At 39.9% G+C, this 23,337-nt stretch overlaps 1 protein-coding gene across 1 annotated transcript; it reads left to right on the forward strand.

Annotated features, from left to right (window-relative positions):
- The first annotated feature begins 1,886 nt into the window (after positions 1-1,886).
- col9a2 (procollagen, type IX, alpha 2) lies at positions 1,887-22,834 on the forward strand. Its single transcript, XM_020653166.3, has 32 exons — positions 1,887-2,116; positions 3,307-3,381; positions 4,719-4,754; positions 4,860-4,922; positions 6,908-6,961; positions 7,814-7,849; positions 11,194-11,217; positions 11,353-11,406; positions 11,535-11,588; positions 13,203-13,253; positions 13,345-13,401; positions 13,503-13,556; positions 15,232-15,285; positions 15,417-15,470; positions 15,945-15,998; positions 16,103-16,156; positions 16,314-16,367; positions 16,466-16,519; positions 16,609-16,662; positions 17,697-17,741; positions 17,859-17,912; positions 18,015-18,068; positions 18,155-18,208; positions 18,315-18,386; positions 18,725-18,760; positions 18,903-18,947; positions 19,338-19,370; positions 19,507-19,653; positions 19,751-19,805; positions 19,949-20,137; positions 21,041-21,118; positions 21,505-22,834. The coding sequence occupies exons 1-32, from the start codon at positions 2,045-2,047 to the stop codon at positions 21,708-21,710; spliced, it is 2,076 nt and encodes a 691-aa protein (XP_020508822.2). The 5' UTR covers positions 1,887-2,044; the 3' UTR covers positions 21,711-22,834.
- Positions 22,835-23,337: the final 503 nt, after the last annotated feature.

Consider the following 23,337-nt stretch of genomic DNA (forward strand, 5'->3'; position numbering starts at 1 on the left):
ACTCAAGCATAATTAATTTGAAGACTATTAACAATGCATGCTCATGATGTCATTTCAATGGGCTCTTTTTAATTGCTATTGCTGAAAACACAACATCTGTTCTACATGATCAACCCATTTTCATTTAGAGCTTACGCAGACACTTAACAGATAAAAAAAAGAAATATCAGGAACAAAGATACATAATGGTTTCCATCTCTTACAGTACAAATACTGTACATATTTATATATTTTTCACTATTTTGTTTGATCCTATTATACTTCAGTTCCTTGACAGTGGGAATGCTGCTTTTTAACAGCTTTGCACATTTTCATTCCACTTCTGTGTTCATTGTTCTTACACCAGCAAGTCAAATTCCCCGTATGTGTAAACCAAAGCTTTCACTGTCAAAGATTGCATCACTTTTCAAATTCTGTTGCATTATTGTACTCTAGACAAGAGCAAGTCTACGAGTACAAGTCGTTGGATGTGCGAAGACTCTTAGGTGCGAAAACCGAGGTGGATGTTGTTCTATTGATGAACAAAGGACAGCTAAACTGGCTTATATGTGCTGAGTACATTGTATATTTTTATTTATGAAAAAGAAGGTTTACTTGATGAAAAACAATAGTTCTATATTTTGTGTGCATAGTATGAAAAAGGCAAAAACCATTTTGAGTTTAAGTGTGATGAATGTAGTTGCAAATATGTGCAAAACAAATTCAGAATCCAAGCCACCACTGAGCTGGTCCTAATTTATATAATGTGGTCTGTTGAGAGTTCCTGTTGTGTGCAATACATCTCAATTTCTTAATAATTCCAACCACTCTGCATCTTCAAATGTACAGTATGTAGTGACAACATCGAAAGCCTCCATAGCAACAAGTTAGCTCTGTTGTCTGGTACTTGTTTATGTGTATCTGCTCCCATCTAGTGGCCGCACAGGTGATTGCTGTATTTGGTGTGATGTAGTGTCTGTACAATAGGGGTCACTGTAGGGTCTTTTTCCCATTTTAATGAGTTTCTTTTTTCTTTTCTTTTTTTTCTTTTTTGGCTCAGCCTTTAAAGACCAATTGGATTAGTGTGGGAACTAACTGCTCTTATCAAAATGACCACTAGATGTCAGTAAATGACCCAGAAAGCATGGGCCTTCCAAACAGTCAGTAGGGAGGGGGTTTGAGTAAGGTTTTGCTTTGTCTCATTTGTACAAGAGCTCTAATGGTTATGGTTTTTGTTGATGCAGTGAATACTATACCCTTCTCCTTCACCTATTTCCTGATTTAAATAACGGATATCCTATAAGGAGTTAGCCGGTTATTATACCTTTGACCTTCAATGCTGACCTGGGGAATGTTTAGGGATATTTACACAGATGTGCTAATGGTAGCCTTAGGATATAAAAAAATATATATATATTAAAATTTTTGGAAAAGTGACACTTAGAAATTTTTTTTTTTGAAAAAAATATATTTTTTTTTGCAGTGAGATAGACGCAAAAGCTGAGACATACTCAAAGGCCTGTGTTGATATGTGTTACATAGTTTTATACTCAGGTTTCATTCATTGGTCCTCTCCTGCAGTTGTGGGTGGAGCTTATTGTCCAATTGGCTGTCGAGTGTGAACAAAATATGCATTTCATTCACAGAGTATCCAATCAGAAACCGCCTGTTGATTTCATATTCAGTAGATCACTACAGAAAATCACTAAAGGTGTTTTGAGGAACTGTGTCTGGAACTAAATTTAGTGTGTGTTTGTGTGTGTGTACTTTTCTTGTGCTTTCAGAGGCCGTCTGTGGGGGGAGGATTACACCTCTACCTCTGTCCTCTTCCACCTCCTTCCCCCTCTCAGCTTCCAGCTCCCTCCTTCCTCCTGAGTGGATTTTTCGGGGCAGTGCACACATCCCCCCCCCACCCCAAACCCCCCCCACCGCTCCTGCCTCTCAGACAGCTTTGCTCCACCAGTTTTCCGCACTGTGCCGGCCTGCAGAGGAGTAAGGGAGCGGAAACAGGAGCCAGAAGAGAGGATTTGGTGAACCGAGGAGAGACGGACAGGGGAGAGGGACCATGGCTGCTCTCTCTGCCTTGCTGAAGACCTGGGTGATACTGCAGACCCTGTGCCTGGCTCTGGCCCAAGTGGTGAGTGGACAAGGGGGAGGCTGAGACCTGCTCTGTGCGGGATTAGCTGCTTTATTCTGGGGTTGAGAGGGGATAAGGACCCCTGGGAAAGGGCCACTGGATGTCTTGAGGTGGTGTAATAGGTTTTGATGCTACTTGAAGTCATCCTGATGCTGCAGGTGGAACGACAAAAACTGTGTCTACCATCTGGTTTAATCGCATGCATGTAAAAGAAAAATGACTTTAAAGTTGTTGTTTTTTTGCCGTGGAAAGAAAATGATGCTATACCATCGTCTGTGGATTATCATCCTTATCGTGTACGGACTCTTGAAGATTTGACCGAGGAGCTACTGTTGAAGGCAGGAGTTCTTATTACATGGGCACACTTTTTTTTTAAAGATTTTTATTAGAATGGAAGAAAATATTTTTCTTTTTTTCCCCTGTGTGGAGTCCTGACAGATATGGGGAATCTGGAAATCAGTGGGCTTTGACACACAGACAACCACACACACATACACTGCACACACAAACTTTGCCCAGTGAGCGTGAAAGTCGCTGTTCAAACACACACCTACATGTTATCTACTGGACTGCGTACAGTCTTCCCTCTAAAGGATTGTATTTTTGATTTTGATTTTTTTTTTTTTTTACAAAGTAGGATCAATAACAGTTTTTGTCCCCTGATGGACTGTCTGAGCAACTGAGGTGAAATTGAAGAAAGCATATGGAGGCATTGGGATCCAGTGACGGGGGGGGGGGGGGGGGGGGGGGTGAGGGCAAACAGTGCCAGTCTCATGACCCCTCCTTTCACATTCCTCCACAAGCCTTTGTTTTTACTCCTCTCCTTTACTGATTTTATTCTTTTTGATCCAGTTTATCCTGATTTTCTGTGTCACTTTTATAAAAGCTGATATCTAATAGACTCAATGTTGTAACATGTGTATTGACCAATAGGATTTAGGTTTACCTAGCGTCCCATCAGAACTAAACCTAATATTGTTAACAACCAGTTTGAACTAATTACAAGTTAAAATATTAAATTAGTTTTACAAATCTCACCTTGAGCTTGTTTAGTTTTGTTCTGGCTTCATCAGCTACTAAATCAGCATCATTTTCCCCTTCAAATTACAGCTCTGATATATGTCCAGTGTTATAATAATTGCTTATGGTATACTGTAGTGTTTCATTTATTTCCCTTTTCTGTGTTTCAGAGGGGTCCACCTGGACCCCAGGGCCAGCCCGGCCCAGCAGGCCCTTCTGGCACCCCTGGATCAGACGGCATTGATGTGAGTATCCACACAGGTTTGCCCAGCAGATTTGTCACAAAGAGCATCATTGTGCTGGAGAAATACCAACACTGCAGTACCACAGTCTTGCCATCAGAGGGCACTGCAAATGAAAACACAGAGGCACAAAAGAACTCTGTTCCTTGCAGAGAGAGGGGTCTTTGAGAAGGGGACCCTCTCCTCAGTCCTGCATGTGTCACAGTAATGTGATACATTTGAGATATTTTCAGGGTTAACTACACACAGGTTGTACAAGTAGGCCTATATTGAAATGGAGTCTTGTGGGTGTGTGGAGCAGGAAACAAACTGTTTGTATGAGCATGCACATGGGGGATATGTTTTGTCTGTTCCAAAATCAACATCAAAAATCACCCCAAAAATGTGTTAAATATTTTGATCTGTTACGATCAGCAAATATGTTTAAGCTATTAAGTGAAAAATTGTTGAGTCACAGTAAGTTCACAGCATTAGATTGTCACCAGAACGCAGCTGTGAAGAGGTAGTGCATTAACACCACCCATTAAGGAGGGGGGAAAGGTGTGTTGTTTAGTCCATATATGAAGATAGATCCTCCCTCCAATCTCTACACTGTTACTTTTGACTTTTGGGTCTCAGCCAGAGGAAAGCTGGGATTTAGAGGTTGTTGTGGTTGCTTATTTAATAAATGTGTCCGTGCCTGTTTGTAGAACACAATATTAATGTTACAATGTATTTTAATGCAGAGTCATCATAACAATATTAAAAGAAACTTTTTCTGTGGTATATTTACTCAAAATTTACACTAACTTTTTGATTGTCTAATGGTGTCACTACCCAAACTGGTATTTTGTAGAACTGCAGGTTGTACTTTTTGTTGTTTCTAAAGTCATATATGATTATCTTCAGTTATTATTATTTCTAAGTTTAATATACAGTTTAATTAACCAAATTGCATATTTAACACTCCTATCTTTAATCTTATTGATAACACATAGTCCTGTCAACTTGTTCAACTATTTTTGTTTTTTAATATATTCATTTAAATTTTTTGTTAAACATGGTTTGATACATCAGGTAAGAACGTTCCAACACTAGAAATAGAATAAATCGGAAAAGCAAATATTACATTTTTTATTGTATTGTGATGTGAAACATGCAGCTCTCTCATTAATATACAATCAAGGTAATTGGTTGAACTAGACAGAAACAGAAGAAAAAAAAACAGAAATTGTATGAGTTCCATTAATGACTCTAAAGATGATGTTGTTTTTGCTGTCAAGTGTCACACTAAAATGAAAGGTCAAAATAACAAATGCAAAAGAAAAAAAGTTTAACGTCTTCCATCTTCGTCTCTGCAGGGAGATAAAGGACCTCCTGGCCCCCCGGGTTCACCAGTAAGTTTGTGCTATATTGCTTGTTAGAATTTTAGATACAAAACTTTTATTTGTAACTTTGTACTATTGGTTTTGTCCATAAAAATGTATCTGTTTTTATTGTAGGGACAAAAGGGAGAGCCAGGAGAGGCAGGTCCTGATGGAGCACCAGGAGAGAATGGCATTGATGTAAGTAAACCGACTGATGACTGAAATCACAATAAAATGACATCCACAACAGATTGCCCAGAGAAGCAGTTGGTATAGCTTCACATGAAAACAGCTTTATAAGTTAAACTGGAGAAATAAAAGATAAAAAAACTATGAAAAGAGTCCCAAGGACTAGCTATATGGGATCAATGGACAGAGTGTACTTTTCTTAAGAAACACATTGTGGAAAAAACAGCCATTTATGTGTCTTAGCGATCATTTCTTCAATTTGAATTTACATTTTTGAGTTTATAGTTGTGTTTTTAGCCAGTTTACAGGACAAGTAAAATATGCAAGGAAAACTAACATTTATAAGAATACTTTAACTTTAAATTTAAGTAAATAAGAAATGACTTTGAGTTCTCGTTAAAGAAAATATGACACTGAAAAGAAAATCAACCCAGCATTTAAATGCATGATGAGGAAAATACTCTAAGGCAACCTGTAGCACTTTTGGCAACCAGTGGTGCTGTAGAGTGAGTCTTGATTAGCAAGTTTTATGTTGTTTTATTATGGGATCCAAGCATTAGGATGCAAATGTATGCCATGAGTTTGGAACCCCATGTGTTATTCATTCTTACTGACAGCAAAGGGCTTGTAAGAGAAACAAACCTCCTCACCAATTTGGAGATTTGACTGAACAATTCCAACTATAGGTCAAATTACAGAACTAGCCTTTTCTGAGTATTCAACCTTGTTTTAGTCCTATCTGCACTTAAGTGTGCCCAGTTGTTATAGATAACATGTAATATTTCTGGCTCTTAAGATTTAACTTTTGTACATCTAGAACTTGGACATTTACTTATCACTGTTTACCAGTCCTAAAATTTAAAGGTGCCTACTCAGTTTTTCAAAAGACATGGCCTCGATAAGTCAATTCTTTATAATATATTTTTTTTATAATAACATCTTCGAGTATTGCCGAGGTGCCCTTGAGCAAGGCACCAAACACCCAACAGCTCCGTCGCATGCTCCCTGTGTGGCTGTGTAGCAGCCTCACTGTGACATCTCTCCATTAAAGCATGTCCATTTGGGCCTATGTGTGTGAGAAGCGTGTCTCTCAATAACAGAGTGTAAAAACCTGAATTTCCCCTTGGGATTAATAAAGTATGGAAAAAAAATTAAATAAAAAAAATGACGCCAAAGATTACCTTAAAGTCATATTAATCCATTAGTGTCAAACTTTCCGTTGCTTGTTCTTCATATTCTGTTTGATTGGAACTTTCCAAATGGATGATTTTAAATCAAACAAGGTCAATAAGTTACAATTCGCTGCTGTATTTGTTTGTATTTAATTAATTTTCAAATTCAATTATTCATAATGTCTCTCAGTGGTTTGGGTCTTAATTTCACAATGTCAGAAATGTTCCCATAACTCTGTAGCAATGAACCCTGGTGCTGTAGCTATTGCTTTATTGTCAACACAGCCATATAAATGTGTTTTTCAGGAAAAATGTGATTAGCTTAATGCACTTAAGTTAAACCTCTTATCCCTTGTTGATTTAACCCTTGTAAATCTTTTCGTAAGGAAGGGAGTTTTTGGGGAAAGACTGATCATTTGAAAAGATTTTGACAGCTTTTCTATACTTAAGCTCCCAGTTTACATGATGTTAAATCTGGTGAAGCCTCTTTGTGTTTAATTAGAATGATAACAGCCGGTCCTTCAGTTCATGTTTGAGGATAAGGAAGTGTCACATGCTAGCTCTCACATACACACACTCACATGCATTCCTCAGAGATTTATCCAGTAATCCGCCCTGGAATCTCAACCTCAGTTTTGTTTCCCAATTACCTCCAGGAACAGTGTCAACTTCGATCAAATGTGTGATTAGGCCTGTAAAAGGATTCAAGTCAAATGTAGCCTGTGGGAGGCCGATAACTTCCTCTATTACCTTTACTTTTTGACCTCTTTACACATGTAAAGCATATCAGCCTAAAAAGCCTTTCTCTCTGTCTGTCTCCAGGGTTTGATCGGAGCAAAGGGGGATCGAGGTCCCATTGGAAGCCCTGGCCCCAAGGTGAGTGACTACCTGAAAAGACCTTAAGAAACAATGTTGACAATCATAGTCTGTCAATAACCTTCATTTAAAATATATATCCCCTGTAATGGTGTTCTTTACTGGGCTTTCATATTCATATTTCACAACAGTCAGATTTACAACAAAATGTCCTCAGGTTCATGTTCCCATTATCATTTCATCAGGATGTTGAGCATGACACAAAACCCATATGAATATGTACACTATTTGCTATCTCCATTAAGATACCTTTCTAAAGTCCTTTTATTATTTCACCTCTAAACAAACAGTATTAGGGCTTTCAAACTTGCAGAAAACTCCTGAAAAACGCTGACTAGACCATAGTCACGATGAACGGGTGAAACAGACCTGAGGAAGAGAATATGATTACCGAAGATGTATCCAATATAATTTACATTTAGTTTCTATCACAGCAGCACATACAGCAACAGTACGGCAGCTTTCAGTAGCAATTCCTGCTTCCTTATGCAGCAGTCTTTGACAAAACATCAGGTGTTTCCATGGCAATGGTAAACATGGAAAATGTTGTGTCTTGCTGTGGCGGTCGTCCCGTTACAAATATCAAATTAAGGTTTTAGCTGGCTTTGATAACTGCTGGAAATATTTGAGGAAATGTAAGTACTCAACAAAAAAATATAACATAACAGTCAAATTTTTATAAATTAAGATATAATGTAAACATTTTAACATATTCTACAGATTATACCATGAATATACCATAATGTGGTAATGTGATCTCATTTCATGCCCTGATGATGCTACCATTGTTTAATTGTGTAAGATTAGTCTAAAGCTTGACACTGTTTTTGTGTGGTTTCCTGTTGTCTTTAGAGCCAACCTGGACCAGGTGGGGAACCAGGACCTCCTGTAAGTAAAAATACAAGTTATCTTTCACCGTTTTATAACAACTTGAATAATTGTGCGGCCATTAAACAAAATCGGAGGAGAACTTTAGAGGGAACATTTGAAACCATGGTTGAACTCATTGATATCTAAAATTGTCAAAAGAGACCTCAACAAAAGATGTGTTTTTAGGGAGTCTCAAGCCAAAAGGATTCGCAACCAGATGTTGAACCTTCATTGCATTGTAAAAGTTCCTTATATCATTATATTTTTATATGATATGACATGATATTTTGTTATGTAATGTTGTAATATATCGTATTGTGTGTACTAATATTACAAAAATATCTAGAAGTGTAAAAGGGATATAAATGATCTCTTACATCTGACAGAATTATTAACTAGCAAGAAATGTAAATACATGTAGCTTTGAATTGTACTTAAACAGAAGACTGTAGTTAATTACTGCCAATTCATATGGGGGTGGGGGGGTATCACTATTTAGAAAACAAAGTACCTCATTAGGCTGACATGATACTTCAAAATGACTTATGGCAGGCTCTATTAGGCATCGTTTGAAGCCTTGTCAGTTTCCTAACAAACATATTGCAACCCAGCTGGTTTCATATGGCAACCTCCCGAGTCCCCTTTTCTTCATGCCTGAATGCCTGACCAGCTGTGCCCTCTTTTGGGTCTATTTTACCCAGATGTGGCATATGTCTGCTACATATGAAAAAGAATAATGCTTGCACTTATTCAACATAACTGACAGACTGACAAACCCCTCAGCATCAGTCCCTCATGAACTCTTACCTAATAAGTCATGAAACAACTTTTCACGGAGGAATTTCTGACCATAAGACAAACAGTCTTTTATTCCATTTCGGGTAAGATGAAACCTCTACCAGTTATGAAACCTGTGCCTCCATAATATACTGCTGTTAAATTTGAAGATTTCCACCTCCTTGATTATGCACCAGATGTATTACAGATTGGCAATAGTTTTCTTTAGTCAGGCCTTTTTTCCAGGCACCTTAAAGACTGTTGTCTCCAAACCACTTTAAACGAGGTCCAACCTGGATGCCTCAGTGATAAACAACTATAGGACAATATCAGACTTACCTTTTCTGAAAAAGATTGGTGAAAAGGTTGTTAATCAGCTACTTCAAACTTTATTGGGTCAAAACAGTGTTTTTAATACTTTTTGGTCTGGACCGTGTCAAAAGTCTAAGTTTTATATTTTCTTGATCTCAGTGCCACTTTTGACTCAGTTGACCACGACATATTGCTCGACTGACTTGAATGGTGGACAGGACTTCTGGTACTGTACTGAATTGGTTAAAATCATACTTACATGATGGGGACTTAATTATGATTTGGAGCGTAAAAAACAGCATGTGGCGTTCTCCAAGGATCCATTCTTGGGCCCATTCTTTTTTGACATCTACATGTTGCCACTGGCTCAGATTCTAGAATATCATGATATTCCTTACGATGTTTATGCAGATGACACAAAACTGTTTATTTCAGTGTCATCACATGACTACAGTCCCTTACACTCACTGCATAAGTGTATTGAAGGAATACATTAGTTGATGTGCCAGAAGTTCCTACAGCTGAACACAGAAAAAACTGAAATACTTGTCCTTGGCTCTAAAGAAGAAGGGTTACAAGTCAGTGCTCACTTTGACATAATTACACTAAACTCTACAAATCAAGCCAGAAATCTTGGTGTAATTATGCACTCAGACCGACATTTAAACAGCCACATTAAGGTTGTCACAATTCCTATTACGATCTTTTTATGACTTTCAATTTTTATTTTAGAAAATCTTAAAAATATACCAAAATCAAAGGATTTCTGTCTGAAGATCACAAAGACAAACATGTTTATGCTTTTATTTTAAGTAGGCTAAATTATTGGAACAGTGTTTTTTTCAAACCAGAAAACTGTAGCTCATCCAGAATGCTGCTGTCAAGCTACAAGAAAAGCTGAGACATTCTCAATCTAACTCTTATAAAAGCGATCACACAAGAGATGTTAATTTAAGCGCACACGAAAAAAAATCTCTAGAAAATCTTAAAACAAGCGCAAGATAAGCGAATAAGGATACATCCTACAATATGTTTGGTCTGGACTATCTCAATTACAATTGGTTAAGTGATAGGGTGTAAAGACTGGTGTTTGGTGGCACCACCACAGGAACCCCTGCAGGGGGTTTCCGGAGCAGCCAATGGCTGTCACAGAGAAAGCAAATTCTAAATCAGTGGGCAGATATTTTTGGATGTCATTTTCACAGAATCCATTTCAATAAGACCAATAGGTAAATCTGTATCCGACTAAGAAGTAAGAATGTGTAGTCTGTAGACCTCAGAGCACTAGACTTTAGACTTTATTGTCCCCGTGGGGAAATTCTTTTTCACAGCACCGTTACTGTCCAAAAAGAAAAGTCCCAACAAAGAACACACATACACAAAACACAGAGTATAACACAAACAGATTTAGAGTCAAGAGTTCCCACTCTAATAATTGTAATAGATCATGAATTGCCAAACTCGAGGACATTCGATTTTTGTTTTATATCATACTGTACTTCCCTATTTCTTTATGATATTATATTTAAATGTATTTTATCTATTGATGACTTATTTTTGCCCAATCTCATATGTTGTTTAATGTTCTTAATGTCATAAAGGTTTTGTTTTTAACTCTGTAAAGCACTTTGAATTGTTTTATTGGTACATAAATGCCTGCCTTGCCAACAGCTGACATGACCCTCATTGCTGCAGTACACACTTTGGGGAATTTCCTTACGGACATCTGTACAATTATCCTAATTGTAAAGTACCCATGCATCTTTAAATGCAGTGACTGACACACAAGGAAATGCAAAGCATATACCCTCTAAATCCACTTGGTGGAGCTCAGTGTCCATCCAACAGATATCCTCCAATATATTCCAGCATTAAGTTCAGAGTCATCCAATGTCATGCTTGGATGCAGCGCTATTAGTTAAATCCTTTGTTTAGCATTAGGAGGCGTGCTGTCTGGGAGCTCTGCTCGTGCACCCAGCTGCCTCGCTCTGCACAGACAGGAGATCCTGCCTCGTGGGCTGCTCTCCCTCCAACAAGGCTTACTTACTTCATTACTTTGTTTATAATTAACTCCCAACAAAAGACATAGCAAACACAAACTGATTGCATTATGTGTCTTTGTGCTTCTTGAGCACTGTTTACTCCGACCCTGTACACACGCATTACTGAATTACTGCTGCCGTTATTAATTGGCTCTCATTAATTGATACTTTGACAGATTGGTTCCACTTGTCTTACAGTAATTTAACCCCTTGTCCCTTCTGTCCACACAGGGACCCGGACTTCCAGGACTGGCTGTAAGTAGCTTGTTTGTGTTATACAATTAATGCCTTTACCACTTAATGGTTTTCTTTAAGGTGTGGAAAATCATTTTGTGTCTGGTGGGATGTGTAGTCCTTCATTTTTCTTCCTCTCTTTCTGTCAATGTATAGGGCGCTCCAGGGCCAATTGGTCTTCCAGGCGAAATTGGACCAAATGGGCCCAAGGTAGGACACCCAGCTTTAATTTATGATACCCTCTTCACAACATACTTACACATTTTAAAACAGGTACAAGAGCATTAATATTTTACTCTTCTTATTGAGAGATAACTTATTACCTCTTCTTCATTTAGGGTGTGTTGGGAGCATCTGGACCTTCAGGACTTCCTGGACCTCCTGGCAAGCCTGTAAGTCTCCACCCAGGAAATGTCATTTTTATCTTTCAGCTTCATTGCCCATGTGTAACAAAGACGAAATGAATCCTAAATTTCCCATGAAAACACTAAAAACAAAGAGGTTGAAGTATTATATAGTATATCATTGTTGTTGTGGGAATGAATGATACAGAATGAGGAGCCATAGTGAACATCAGCTCTCCTACTGAAAATAAATTTAATTTGAGTAAAACAACAATATATATATATATATATATATATTATATTATTGTCCAATATGTTTAGTGCATGAAAATAGTTTGTACATGTTAACCCAGCAGTGAGCAAAACTTTACTCTTTGAACTACAAACACAGTGTGGAATGTTCAAAGATCTGAATGAAGTATGTTATGTTAATCAACTGTGGTGACTCAATACTAAAGAAAGATATAGTGGTATCAACAACTCAAACTTCCACCATGGTAATGTTAATCTTTGCAAGGTGCCAAACATACTTTTCAAACTTCTGTTTATCTAAGCTTACTATCTTTAAAGATTTAGACCGTATTATTTTTCCCAGCCAACTTAAGACACCTTAAAGCTAGATACAGTTTTATTATGAAGAGCCAGTTGTCCAAAAAATACTGGGTAGCTAGAGATCAGCAACAATTTTTACATTGTTATTTGAGAGTTCATAAAATCTCAAAACAATTTAGTTTTCATACAATTAGCTGATGTTAGCAACAGAAGCTAACAGCAAAATGGTCCTCTATTTTTGTACCTATGTTTTTTTCTGCTGTATAGATGCTTTTAAAAATGAACTTGTAACTTATTCCTGGAGGACATACAATGCAGCACTGTTTCTGATTTGCTTTAAACATAATGTAATGCATGTTTATGCAGAAAATATCTGAGACAAAAATAACAAGTGAGCATTAATAGATTTCAAAGTAAATCCTTCATATCTTAAGGCAGTCTTTGAATTGACATTTGAGAAAACAGCTGTGAACAGAGTGAGAGGTTATACACTACCAGAAGCTAGGCATTAATACTGTAATTAAACAACAATCTAATTTAATATGTTGAATGAGATCACAGTGTAAAGCTAAAACAAAGACGACATTAAACTTACTTATGTTGCTATAAATGTGACTGTTCTGCAAAACAAGCAGGAAAGCACAACAACAAAGCACCTAGCACAGCTGGAGCTCAGGGCTTCCTGGTAGGTCCCAGCTGAAAGTAAGTGGTAAAAAAAGCACAAACAGTTTCCGGCTGTACGCTTTCAAGTCCAATGGTGTATGTTCTCTCTTGTGTGGATCACTGAGTGGTTTTAAGAACAGGGATGTGTCCTCATTGAGAGTGATGTTCCCAGCCCGGGGGAGTGTATTTGTTTAGTTTTAGTGCTGTCCTAGGGTAAATAAACCCCCCATTAGATCAGTGGGCTGTCTCATCTGACTGTAGCAGAAATACATCACAACCAGAAGAGATACTTTACTCTCTAACTCAATCTATAGATGGAGAGAAGGAAAGATTGAAGAAAACAGATAAAGAGAGAGAGAATGCTGGCTCAGCTTATGGGAGTAAAAGCAACTGTGACCAGGTGACTTCCTTCCTTATTTCTCTCTATTAACCTATTTGTCTATCTAGGGTCCTCCAGGGAAGTTCATTGGTGGAGAAGAAGGCAGCGCTGAATTTCAGGTAAGATTTCCTCACATGCTCTTTCTGAACTGAACTGTTTTGACACAACGTATCTTTTACTAACCCATATATTTCCTCCTCTCCACAACAGTGTCCTCTTAATTGTCCAGCAGGACCTAAAGGCCCACAGGGACTGCAGGGAGTCAAGGTGAGACTCTGCCTGTTAGGGCCCGAAAGGAATAAGCACGACTCGTTTTGTTACATGGCAAAATTGTTATGACACCCAACCGACTGACTTTTGCCTTCTAGGGACACAAAGGACGTTCTGGTGTTCTCGGAGAGCCTGGCACCATAGGAAAAACGGTGAGCTGCTAAATACCCACCAGTAACAAATACAAAGACTCAAACACCTGTGCGCATGCATTTGTTGTACAGTCTCACACACCGAACCCACCATTCAAGACCTGCAGAGGCAAGGATTAGCTCTAATGAAGCCCCTCGAGGCACATGACTGGCACTAATCTGGCTGCGATTAGTCAGGCCTGGCCTCGGCCCTGCAGTCAGCATGCAGCCAGCCAGATGAATGCGGCAGTGAAGAGTCAGGTACATGAAGGGGAGAATGAGAGAGTCGGGGTTCACGTAGTCCTCTCACCTCACTGCATTAAGCAGAGCTAATGAGCACGCAGTTGGCTCCGAGACAGCGGCTAGCCAGGCTTCAGACATTAGCCTCTGATCCTCCCACACAGGTATCTCAGGCACTCAAAACACTCAAAGCAACAATTTATCATTCATCCCAGAGAGGGGAGATCAGCAGGCTCTTTCAGAGACTAGCCTTGACTCAAGATTGCACTGTGGGATTGCTCTCTCTTTTATTTTCCTCACAGACACACAGCATGAGGTGTTTACATCGCCACCAGCTCTTTGCTAAAAACTCAACTGAATCGAAAACACGGATAACACCGAAAGCACTTTTTGTATACTTGATGTATTAATACTGACTATCTGACAACATAAGACCAAATAAATGAGTGCCCCAGATACATAGCATATCCTGTGCCTGATGAGAAATAAAACTAGACCAGAATAAACTTGTAGATGAATGAGCTTTGACTTGAATCTGTTGTATTAGTCTTCTCCTGGATAGATGTAACATGAAGCTGGTGAGGTTAGCAGGCCCTTTTTGATCTGCTCATAGAATAAAAGTTTAACTCTGTGTGAAATACTTTTCATACTGAGAGATAGACGAGTAGAATTCAACTGCCCTCTTGTCTGGTTGTCAAGTATTCAGACAGTGCATGTAGACAGCTAGCAAAGCTTAGCATGAATACTGGAAGTAAGGGGAAATAGCTAGCCTGGCTCTATCTACTTTCAAGATGTAGTGGTATAACTTAACATCCTAGAAGAGATTGCCTGCCCTCGGTGTACATTTGACTTTGTTAGCGCTAGACGTTATTCTTAGGTCTTCCCTGCCAAACTAAGCTAATCAAAACACTTTAGCTAAAAGCTAGTGCAGTTCATCCAAAAGTCAAACCATTCCATTAATAACACAAGACAATTATAAGCGTTTCAAACTGGTGCATCATCCATCACAACCATGTTAATGTTTGTTTGCCTAGTTGGTAGATTCTACAATTGTATTTAAAAGATTTTTGTTTGGCCAGTTTTGCTGGCTTTCTAGCTTAAGCTTTATATTTTACCAGCTATATATAGCAGTATACCAATAATATACCAGTTTACAACCTTTGAAAACAAGTTTTGGTTTCTCTCTTTCTTTTTTTGTCAAACCAGCTAGCTTTAGCTGCCCGAGTAGCCTACCATAAGCTACATTTTTAACAACAGTGACAGACAAGTTTAGACATCAAACATAAAGCAGAAACCATCACAAACTTCTGTAGCCTATAAGTAGACAAAACCAAGACCTCTTAAAGCTTTGTAAGAGAGTTTGAATGTTCCAATTTTTGGGAGCAATCAGCAGTTATACTAATGAGAAATAAAGGGAATAACTAATCAAAATGTTCCATTTGGTTTCCTCCACCAGGGCCTCAAGGGAGAAGTGGGCATCTCTGGGGAACAGGGTATCCCAGGACCCCCGGTATGCTGATAATTCATCTTTTTTTAGTTGCATGACAAAGCTGGAAACTTGGGCTTACTGTACTGTGTTGCAACATTTGCTTTATTTCTTGTCTCTGTCTAAACCTGGTATTTGCCTCCTTCATTTTTAAGGGTCCGATGGGTTTGAGGGGTTATCCAGGGATGATGGGTCCTAAAGCAGAAGCAGTGAGTATTACCTTCTTTTCTTTGTTCATAGTCAGACTTTAACTTTTATGTCCTATTTTTCATTCGATACAAGGTAGTTCTTATTCATAGGTGAGCACCAAGAAGGCACAACCAGACCTGCCCCCACTATACAAACACCATCCATTACCAGCAATGGGGACATATGGAAATGATGCTAACACAAATCTCTCCCCTCCTCTAATGAGTTGGGGTTGTCTAGGTCTGCAGTGCTTCCATCTGTAGTTAATGATCCACTGTAGCCATCCGTCTTTACTGTTAACATTAGCCGTGTTAGCCAAGTTAGCGCCCCGGCTTAGTGCCAAAACAAGAGTGGCTGGCTCTCTGTGTAGCTCCCATTAGTGGAGTGAGTTAAGCGCTAATTACCCCTTTATCACAATGAATAGTCAGCTACCGTGACTTAGCATCCACTCTGATCTGAAGTGATTGATGGCATTTTTTTTTCTTCTTCTGCAGGGCCCTCGTGGCTACAAGGGCATCACTGGACCTGTAGGAATTCCTGGGCCCCCTGTAGGTGGCACAAACACATTCACATACACAAATAGACTTCATTACACATACATGAACCAAAAGAACACCTAGGATATTCTGAACCTCTCTCTTTTTTTCTTCAGGGTGAGGAAGGGCCTCAGGGACCACCTGGAGAGGCAGGAGACAAGGGAGACAAAGTAGGTGACTGTTCCAGTGTATTTTTTTTTTTTTATTGTCAAAGCAGTGGCAATGGAGAGAAAAAAAAAGATGACACATATCTTAGATCTTGCATGGGGGCACATATCCTGTTGTGCGCTGCAAATACACTGATGCTGTTTTGGTTATCTTCTGCAGGGCAGTCGAGGCATCCAGGGCCCACAGGGTGCAGTTGGCAAAAAGGGAGAAAATGTGAGTGAACGCACTTCTGTTTGTGCCCTGCACGGTTGTGTCAGTTTTCAGATAGTGTGCCAAATGAAGCCCGCTGACTCATTTGCCTGCTTTCCCAGGGTCTGCCGGGCATTGATGGAAAGGATGGCACACCTGGTATTCCTGGAATCAAGGTATGGGGTTGCCAGCCATGAAAGTGATGAACAACTTCCATCTCAGTCAAAGATGGAAATTTATTCTTCTTCTGCTCTCTTCTCCGCAGGGCGGCCCTGGCCAAGCTGGGATGCCTGGTCCTCCTGGTCCTCAGGGAACAGCTGTGAGTGATTCTTCAGTGTAGTGGAGGCAAATGTGTTTCCTTGAGCATTGTTCTTAAATGCAACTAGAGCCACATCCAAATAAGGCCGTTGTATTGCCACTCAGACCACGTAGGGGGTCATTCTATTCTCCTCCCCAATTTAAAAAATCCAGAGCGCAGACAAGGGAAACCAGCCTGAAGCCGTCTGTAAATCTTCGTGTGTTTTGTTTTCTGGGCTCTCATCCAGGTTAAGAACGACCCTGTGACCCACGCTGTTTTAAAATTTAAACCACCTTGAAATAGCATTTTCCCTCCCACCAAGGGTGATTTATCACAATCAAACCAGTTGGTATACTTGTGTGTGTTTGTGAGTCTATGTGTGTATGTAGGGGGGTGGGGGGCTTATATTTGTGTGCGTGTCATTCTGACTAAAGGGTAATGGAGCATGAGATGCACACTTTGCTGTGTGGTCATTGCGGTGACACTGCTGCAAACTCAAGCACCATAACTTAGCCTGCTTTATACCCTAGTGCAATATACATTACACACACACACACACACACACACACACACACACACACACACACACACACACACACACACACACACACACACACACACACACACACACACACACACACAACACATACTGCAAGGAAATCTGTTTCAAGGTGTTTGCCTATAGCTTCCAGCTGGCAATAAGGAATATTTTTCTTATTCATATTTTTATTGTATTAGACATCAGCATTTCAACATTCCACTATCAGCTCACCAAACAAATATTCACATTCATTTTGACCCGAATATATTCAGGATCACTCTCTGTGTTTCAAGCAGGAATTAAACCACAAAGCAAACTTTCAGAATATAACTTACATGTGTCGTTGAAGAGTTTTCTTCAGAGTTATTGCCTTATTTGAAGAGTATGGAAGGTACAGAGAGAAACATTTAACAAAGGCCTTTAGATCAAATCTCACCATGGATGTTCGGACTCTGATGCGGGTGCTTCTTTGATTCACACTCATTTCACCCTTGCCATTTCTGTCTGTCTGCAGGGATTGCCGGGCAGCCCAGGGTCAAAAGGTGGACCTGGATTTAAAGTACGCCTTTTTTCCAACTCATATATCACATCATGTTTCATTTCCCATAGATATTTTTTTTCGTTCTTGTCCTTTCTTTCACTTTTTAATTGTATGCATCTCCCTTTCCTTTGTCAGGGCGAGCCTGGACCGAGGGGTCATGTTGGCATGCAGGGTGCATCTGGACCTTTGGTAACACATAAAGATATACACAAAATACAACTTTTCTCAGGTATTACAAATCTTTCATTTTCAGGATGGATGTATAATTGTACTTGAAATGGTTTCTTTAAGGGTGAGCCTGGTCTTCCTGGTGAGGCTGGTATGGAAGGAGTTCCTGGACCAAAGGTACACATACAGAATCGTTGCATAAAAGCACCAAATAAATTCAACTGTGAAACCAAACGTACTTATACCTCAACTGATTTCAACAGGGTGACCGAGGCCAGCGGGGAGAAGTCGGACCACAGGGAGTAGTTGGCAAACCTGTAAGTTGCTTTTTGTATTTTTTCCTCTGAAAAATTAATAAAATAAAGGTAAATAAACTGATCTGCAGGCACACTTTCCCTAATTTCTTTTTTTTTATCTTACCAGGGAAACAAAGGAGAGAGAGGACCAATTGGAGTCCCAGGAGCCCAGGGTCTTAGTGGAACAAAAGGAGACAAGGTTTGTGATTGTGTTTACGTAAAAAAAAACAAAAAAAAAACACTATAAAACATGAGCATCATTGCCCTTATTCAAACATTCTTCATAATAGTGTAGTTTTCCAGACTTATCGATAGGGGGCAGTGTTTACCTATGAATAAAAGCCATGAAACACAGTAAGTCACTAAATGAGGCAAGCAGTATAAATAAGCAATATAAATGATAATCCAAGCGTCCGAGAGGACACAACATCTTTCTTCCTTTGTTATATGTGGTGTCACCAGCTGGAATGTATATTTAGATTTTTTTTTTTATATGCTAAATCTAACCACGTTTACTAAACCTGTCTTTCTTTCCAGGGTTTCCAAGGAAAAGTTGGGTCAAAGGGAGACATTGTGAGTAGAACAACGTTGCCCTTTCAAAACACGGTTGTCTGAATTGTATCTTAAATTGCTTTTGCTCTTTACCAACAACTATTTCCTTCAGTCACATCTCTCTCTCGGCCCTTCTGATCTTCTTCCTCTCTGTCGCTTTTAGGGTGACCCCGGCGTTGAGGGATTGGCTGGAGAGAAAGGTGAAAAGGTAAAAATCATTACTGCGCCACCTCAAGCTGTTTCAAACTTTTTCTTCAAGAGCAGAACTTGCAGGCTTTGGTTTAAAACATTTGGCCCCTGAGGCATCAAAGCGAAGTGATATAAAGCATAAAATGTCATAACTGTTCTGAAGTTAAGAAGTAGGAAGAGTCTGCGTCGGAATTTGCATACAAATCCCCATAATAATCCAGATGGCAAATGAGCTATTTACATGACAGTGAAGCGATGATGCACGTTGGCGCTTTGAAGCAGCATTTTTGGGCGTTCATTTACAAAAATTCACTCTTTAATTTTTGCTCAACGAGTGCCTGCGAGGCGGAAATGATAGATGGAGTGATGAAGTGAAAATGATGACTCGTCTGTCTTTTTGCTGTGACAGGGTTTGTCTGGCGAGCCTGGGCCCAAAGGACAGGTGAGAGTGTCCTATGCAAACATCCATAACACTTTCCTCCCTTTATTCTATCCGTTTGCTATTTCACATCATATCCTATCAATCTCTCGTTTACTCTCCATAAAACCTCTCTTATTTAATGCGTTTGTCTTTACAGCAAGGAATCAGGGGTGACAGCGGTCACAATGGACCCACTGGAGACCCAGGTAAACCTGGAGACCAGGGACCACCAGGACTTCATGGTCCCAGGGGACTCAATGGAGAGCGAGGAGTACCCGGCATGCCAGGCATTCAGGGAGTAACTGTGAGTTGATCACATTTGTCATGCATATAGACTGATATAAATTGGCTCACTTGGTCGTCTACTGTCTTCTCTTGATGGTTGGTCTTTTCCTCTCCAGGGACGTGATGCATCAGACCAGCATATCATTGAAGTGGTGTTGAAGATGTTGCAGGGTGAGCGTCTAGACTGGAATATTCACCTTTGATGTCCATATGGGAGATTAGATTGGCTCTCTACTTTCATCTTCTGAGCAATCAGTTTCCTGTTATCAAAGGTAATTCAGTCAATATGATGCCTCTGCTTCCTTCCGTTACAGAGAGGCTGGCAGCAGTAGCAGTGAGCGCCAAGCGGGCTGTGCTCGGTGGAGCGGGTGTGATGGGACCTCCCGGGCCTCCTGGACCTCCAGGGGCGACTGGACCACAGGGGCCACATGGTTTACCTGGTGCACGTGGTATTCCTGGCATGATTGGAGGGCCAGGGCAGATTGGAAACACAGGACTGAAAGGTAGGAATAGAGCAGAGTAAAGCATGAAGCGTGCTTTAAATTGAAGGCACGCCTCATCTTTGTCATCTTGAGAAGAATTTATAAGAGACTGTTTAAAGCATGGACGCAATCTGAGTGTGCTCACTCATTGGTTTCTGAGGAGGTGTTTTGGAGACGAGAGATGGAAGTTGCAGCATTAAAAGTTAAATCTGCATTTAACGTTCGATCAATGTAAAAGAGTTGGAGTTGCACTTACTAGTTGCTTATTTTTTTCAAACCAGAGGCTGCCGCTTTAAAAAAAAAAACACTCCTCTGGATGGGTTTTTATCAAATTTAGTGCTGTTTAAGTCTTTATAATACTGTTTTATTATAGAATAACTACACATTTGTAGTGTATCCTTCCAAAATATTCTACTTTTTTAAAGTTATCTCGATTTACTTGTAGACCAGCTCTAAACAGTCCTGTTATTTTTATATGAAAAACTTGAACAGAACCAGACTGATTGGGGAAAGTAGTGAGGGTATCTGCCTCCTGGACCCTAACAAGTAGATTATTCTGCAGGACAGGGGCCTGAATATGTCTGTGTAGGCTTCAGTCATCCAGGTCATGGTAAAATCTAAGCTTGATCCAAACGTCTTCAAGATCTTCTACTGAGTCCAGTTGCCTTTGGATCAAGCTTCGATTTGCCTCCCATACCACTTCCGAAAACTTAAGGTACTACAAACATGGCTGAGTCCTGCCTAAATGGTTAACGAGGACTATCAATCGCTCAAAAGGTCGTGGTGTTGGTGGTGGAACTCCCTTTTCAATGCTGCTGTCATTTAGAACTTTGTAACTTTCTTGATGAAAGGTGCTCTGTAAATAAGGTTCAGAAATATAGCTTTTTAGGGTTCATCTGAACCTCTCTTTGTTTTCTCTTCTAGGAAAGAGAGGAGCAAAGGGAGACAGAGGAGATCCCGGTAAACCACATCCTGGACTACCCGGACCCCCAGGAATACAAGGTAGGAGCTGAGCTGTTATGGAAGGCTTTAAAAGCATGGGATTGAACAGCACACGCTTAATGCACATACTGTACATGGAATGTTAAACAGCATTAAACACTGACCAAAGGTTAATCAGAATGAGGGTCCAGTAAGAAACTGAAGGACTTGGCATTGCAGCTCTTACCTCAGGAACGTCTGCTCAAAGGAATTATAAAAGCATCATTAACTCCAGTCATTTAACAGATGCTCTTGAATGAAATAGAATTGCAACAGGACACACTTATTTAAACATGGAAAACACAACCACACTCTCTCTATGCACACGTGTACACAGTGTAAATACTGTACAAACCAGAGAGATTTATTTACAGTAAAAACCACTACTGAATGTCCACTTCCCTCAGGTCCTCCTGGTGTTGATGGTGTAGCTCGGAATGGTCGCCATGGCGAGAGAGGACCTCAGGGAGCAGCTGGAGAGGCCGGTTACCCAGGTAAAGCGGGTTCAACCGGTCTCCCGGGCTACTGCGAGGCGGCGATGTGTCTGGCCGCATCAGCGTACACCTCCCCGAGACTACAGGAGGCAGGCACAATCAAAGGACCCAATGTTTAGGGAGCTGTCACTCCATTACCAGCTCATAATCTCCTGGGACAGAGAGAGAGAGAAAGAGAGAGAGAGAGAGAGAAGGAGAAAGACCACATTTCTCAGTAGGACAACATCCAGAACAAGAAGTGCGGGGGACAGTAAAAGTGACATCCCCCCCCCCCCCCCCCCCCCCCCCCCGTCCACCTCCAGAACCCTGAAGTTTTGACTGGCGGGACAATACTCTGATCTTAATCCCCTACATCACCATGACAACAGCAGCTCACAGCCACCCACATGATTTTGAATTCTCTATAGTGTTTTTGGATGATGTCAGTGCCAGTCCCATCCAAATATCCCTGCCCTGTTCCAGCAGTGAGAGAGGTACTGATTTATTTTTCATCACTAAGCATGCATGAGCTGAGAGGAGAACAAAGTGTTGGGAAAAAAAGGTGCTTTTCTTTTACAAAGTGGTCACTTTAATGCTTTTACATTATGCAATTTTTTTTGTTTGAGACATGTTTTGAGTTTTAAATGCCCTGCGTCTATTCGGAAAAAAACCCACACCTGATGCCTTTAAATTGTACAAAAGCAAAACAATAAATGATTGGAAGTGACACTCAGTACTGTACTGTATGAAGTGTTTTCACGTGTAAGCTACAGTGAAGTCCCTGATTTACCTCATGTGTACATTCCCCCCCGCCATCACTGCTTTCTACCCAAGTCTCATTTTAGAAACTAATGACTAGCTTTATCTCTTCTTCTTGTTGCCTGGCAACAGCATATCCCGACGGGCACTCCCATCTCCCACAATGCAGTGCTGTAAATCTTTGTAAATGTGTGTTGATTATTATGTAGAGAAAAAGGAATGGGTTACAATATGCGCCAACAAAAAATCCTGTGTTAATGAATTCAGTGAGTAATAAAAAGTTCCTACAGATATATAACGACTTAGTTTCCAGACGGATCAGTCTGAATGTGCTTCCTATGCCACTGTCAACTTTTCACAGGGTGTTCAGCAGTTTTACGACTGATTTTTTTTCTCATCAACAGAAGCTATTTATTGTTCTTCATATAATCATCTGTAAAGAGGGGTTTTTTTTCTGGCTGTTCAGGTCAACCCAGACAAATAAAGAGGAATCTTTTATACAATGGTATTCTCTCCTGTATCATGTGATATCAATCTTTCGGGTTTGACTCACCTTTTTCAGCTCCTTTTTCTTTCTTTTCACCGAGTCTTCAAAATATTTCAAATCTCAATTATGCATGTAATTAAACTCCTGCTCGTGCTGTCAAAGCGGTACATGCTCATGTTCAGCTTCTGTCATAGTCTTTCATCACGAGGGCCCAAAGATGCCAGAAAGCGTCAATGCCTTACAAGGCTTTACAATAATAAAATAAACATAATTATAAGTTCAAATTCCACACAGAACAAGACAAGTAGATAAAAAAAACTACAAAGAGACACAACTATTCATCATATTCACAATTAGCAAGTTGCCTATTAGCATGCTAATTAGTTGCATAGCCTACTAGCTACCTCTACCTAAACAAGGGCCATACTGGGCAAAGCATTTTAAGATTATAATTCATCAACAACTTTCTAACTAAGCATGAATAAGCAGTAATTAGGAGGCTATTGAGGGCAAACTCTTAG

This window comes from Labrus bergylta, chromosome 19 (assembly GCF_963930695.1).
Source record: "Labrus bergylta chromosome 19, fLabBer1.1, whole genome shotgun sequence".
Classification (NCBI taxonomy): Eukaryota; Metazoa; Chordata; class Actinopteri; order Labriformes; family Labridae; genus Labrus; species Labrus bergylta.

Coding starts and splice junctions, on each gene's coding strand:
- col9a2 (XM_020653166.3), top strand. CDS start 2,045: ATGGCTGCTCTCTCTGCCTTGCTGAAGACCTGGGTGATACTGCAGACC. Junction 6,962..7,813: donor TTGGAAGCCCTGGCCCCAAG/GTGAGTGACTAC, acceptor TGTTGTCTTTAG/AGCCAACCTGGACCAGGTGG. Junction 16,157..16,313: donor CAGGAGACAAGGGAGACAAA/GTAGGTGACTGT, acceptor TATCTTCTGCAG/GGCAGTCGAGGCATCCAGGG.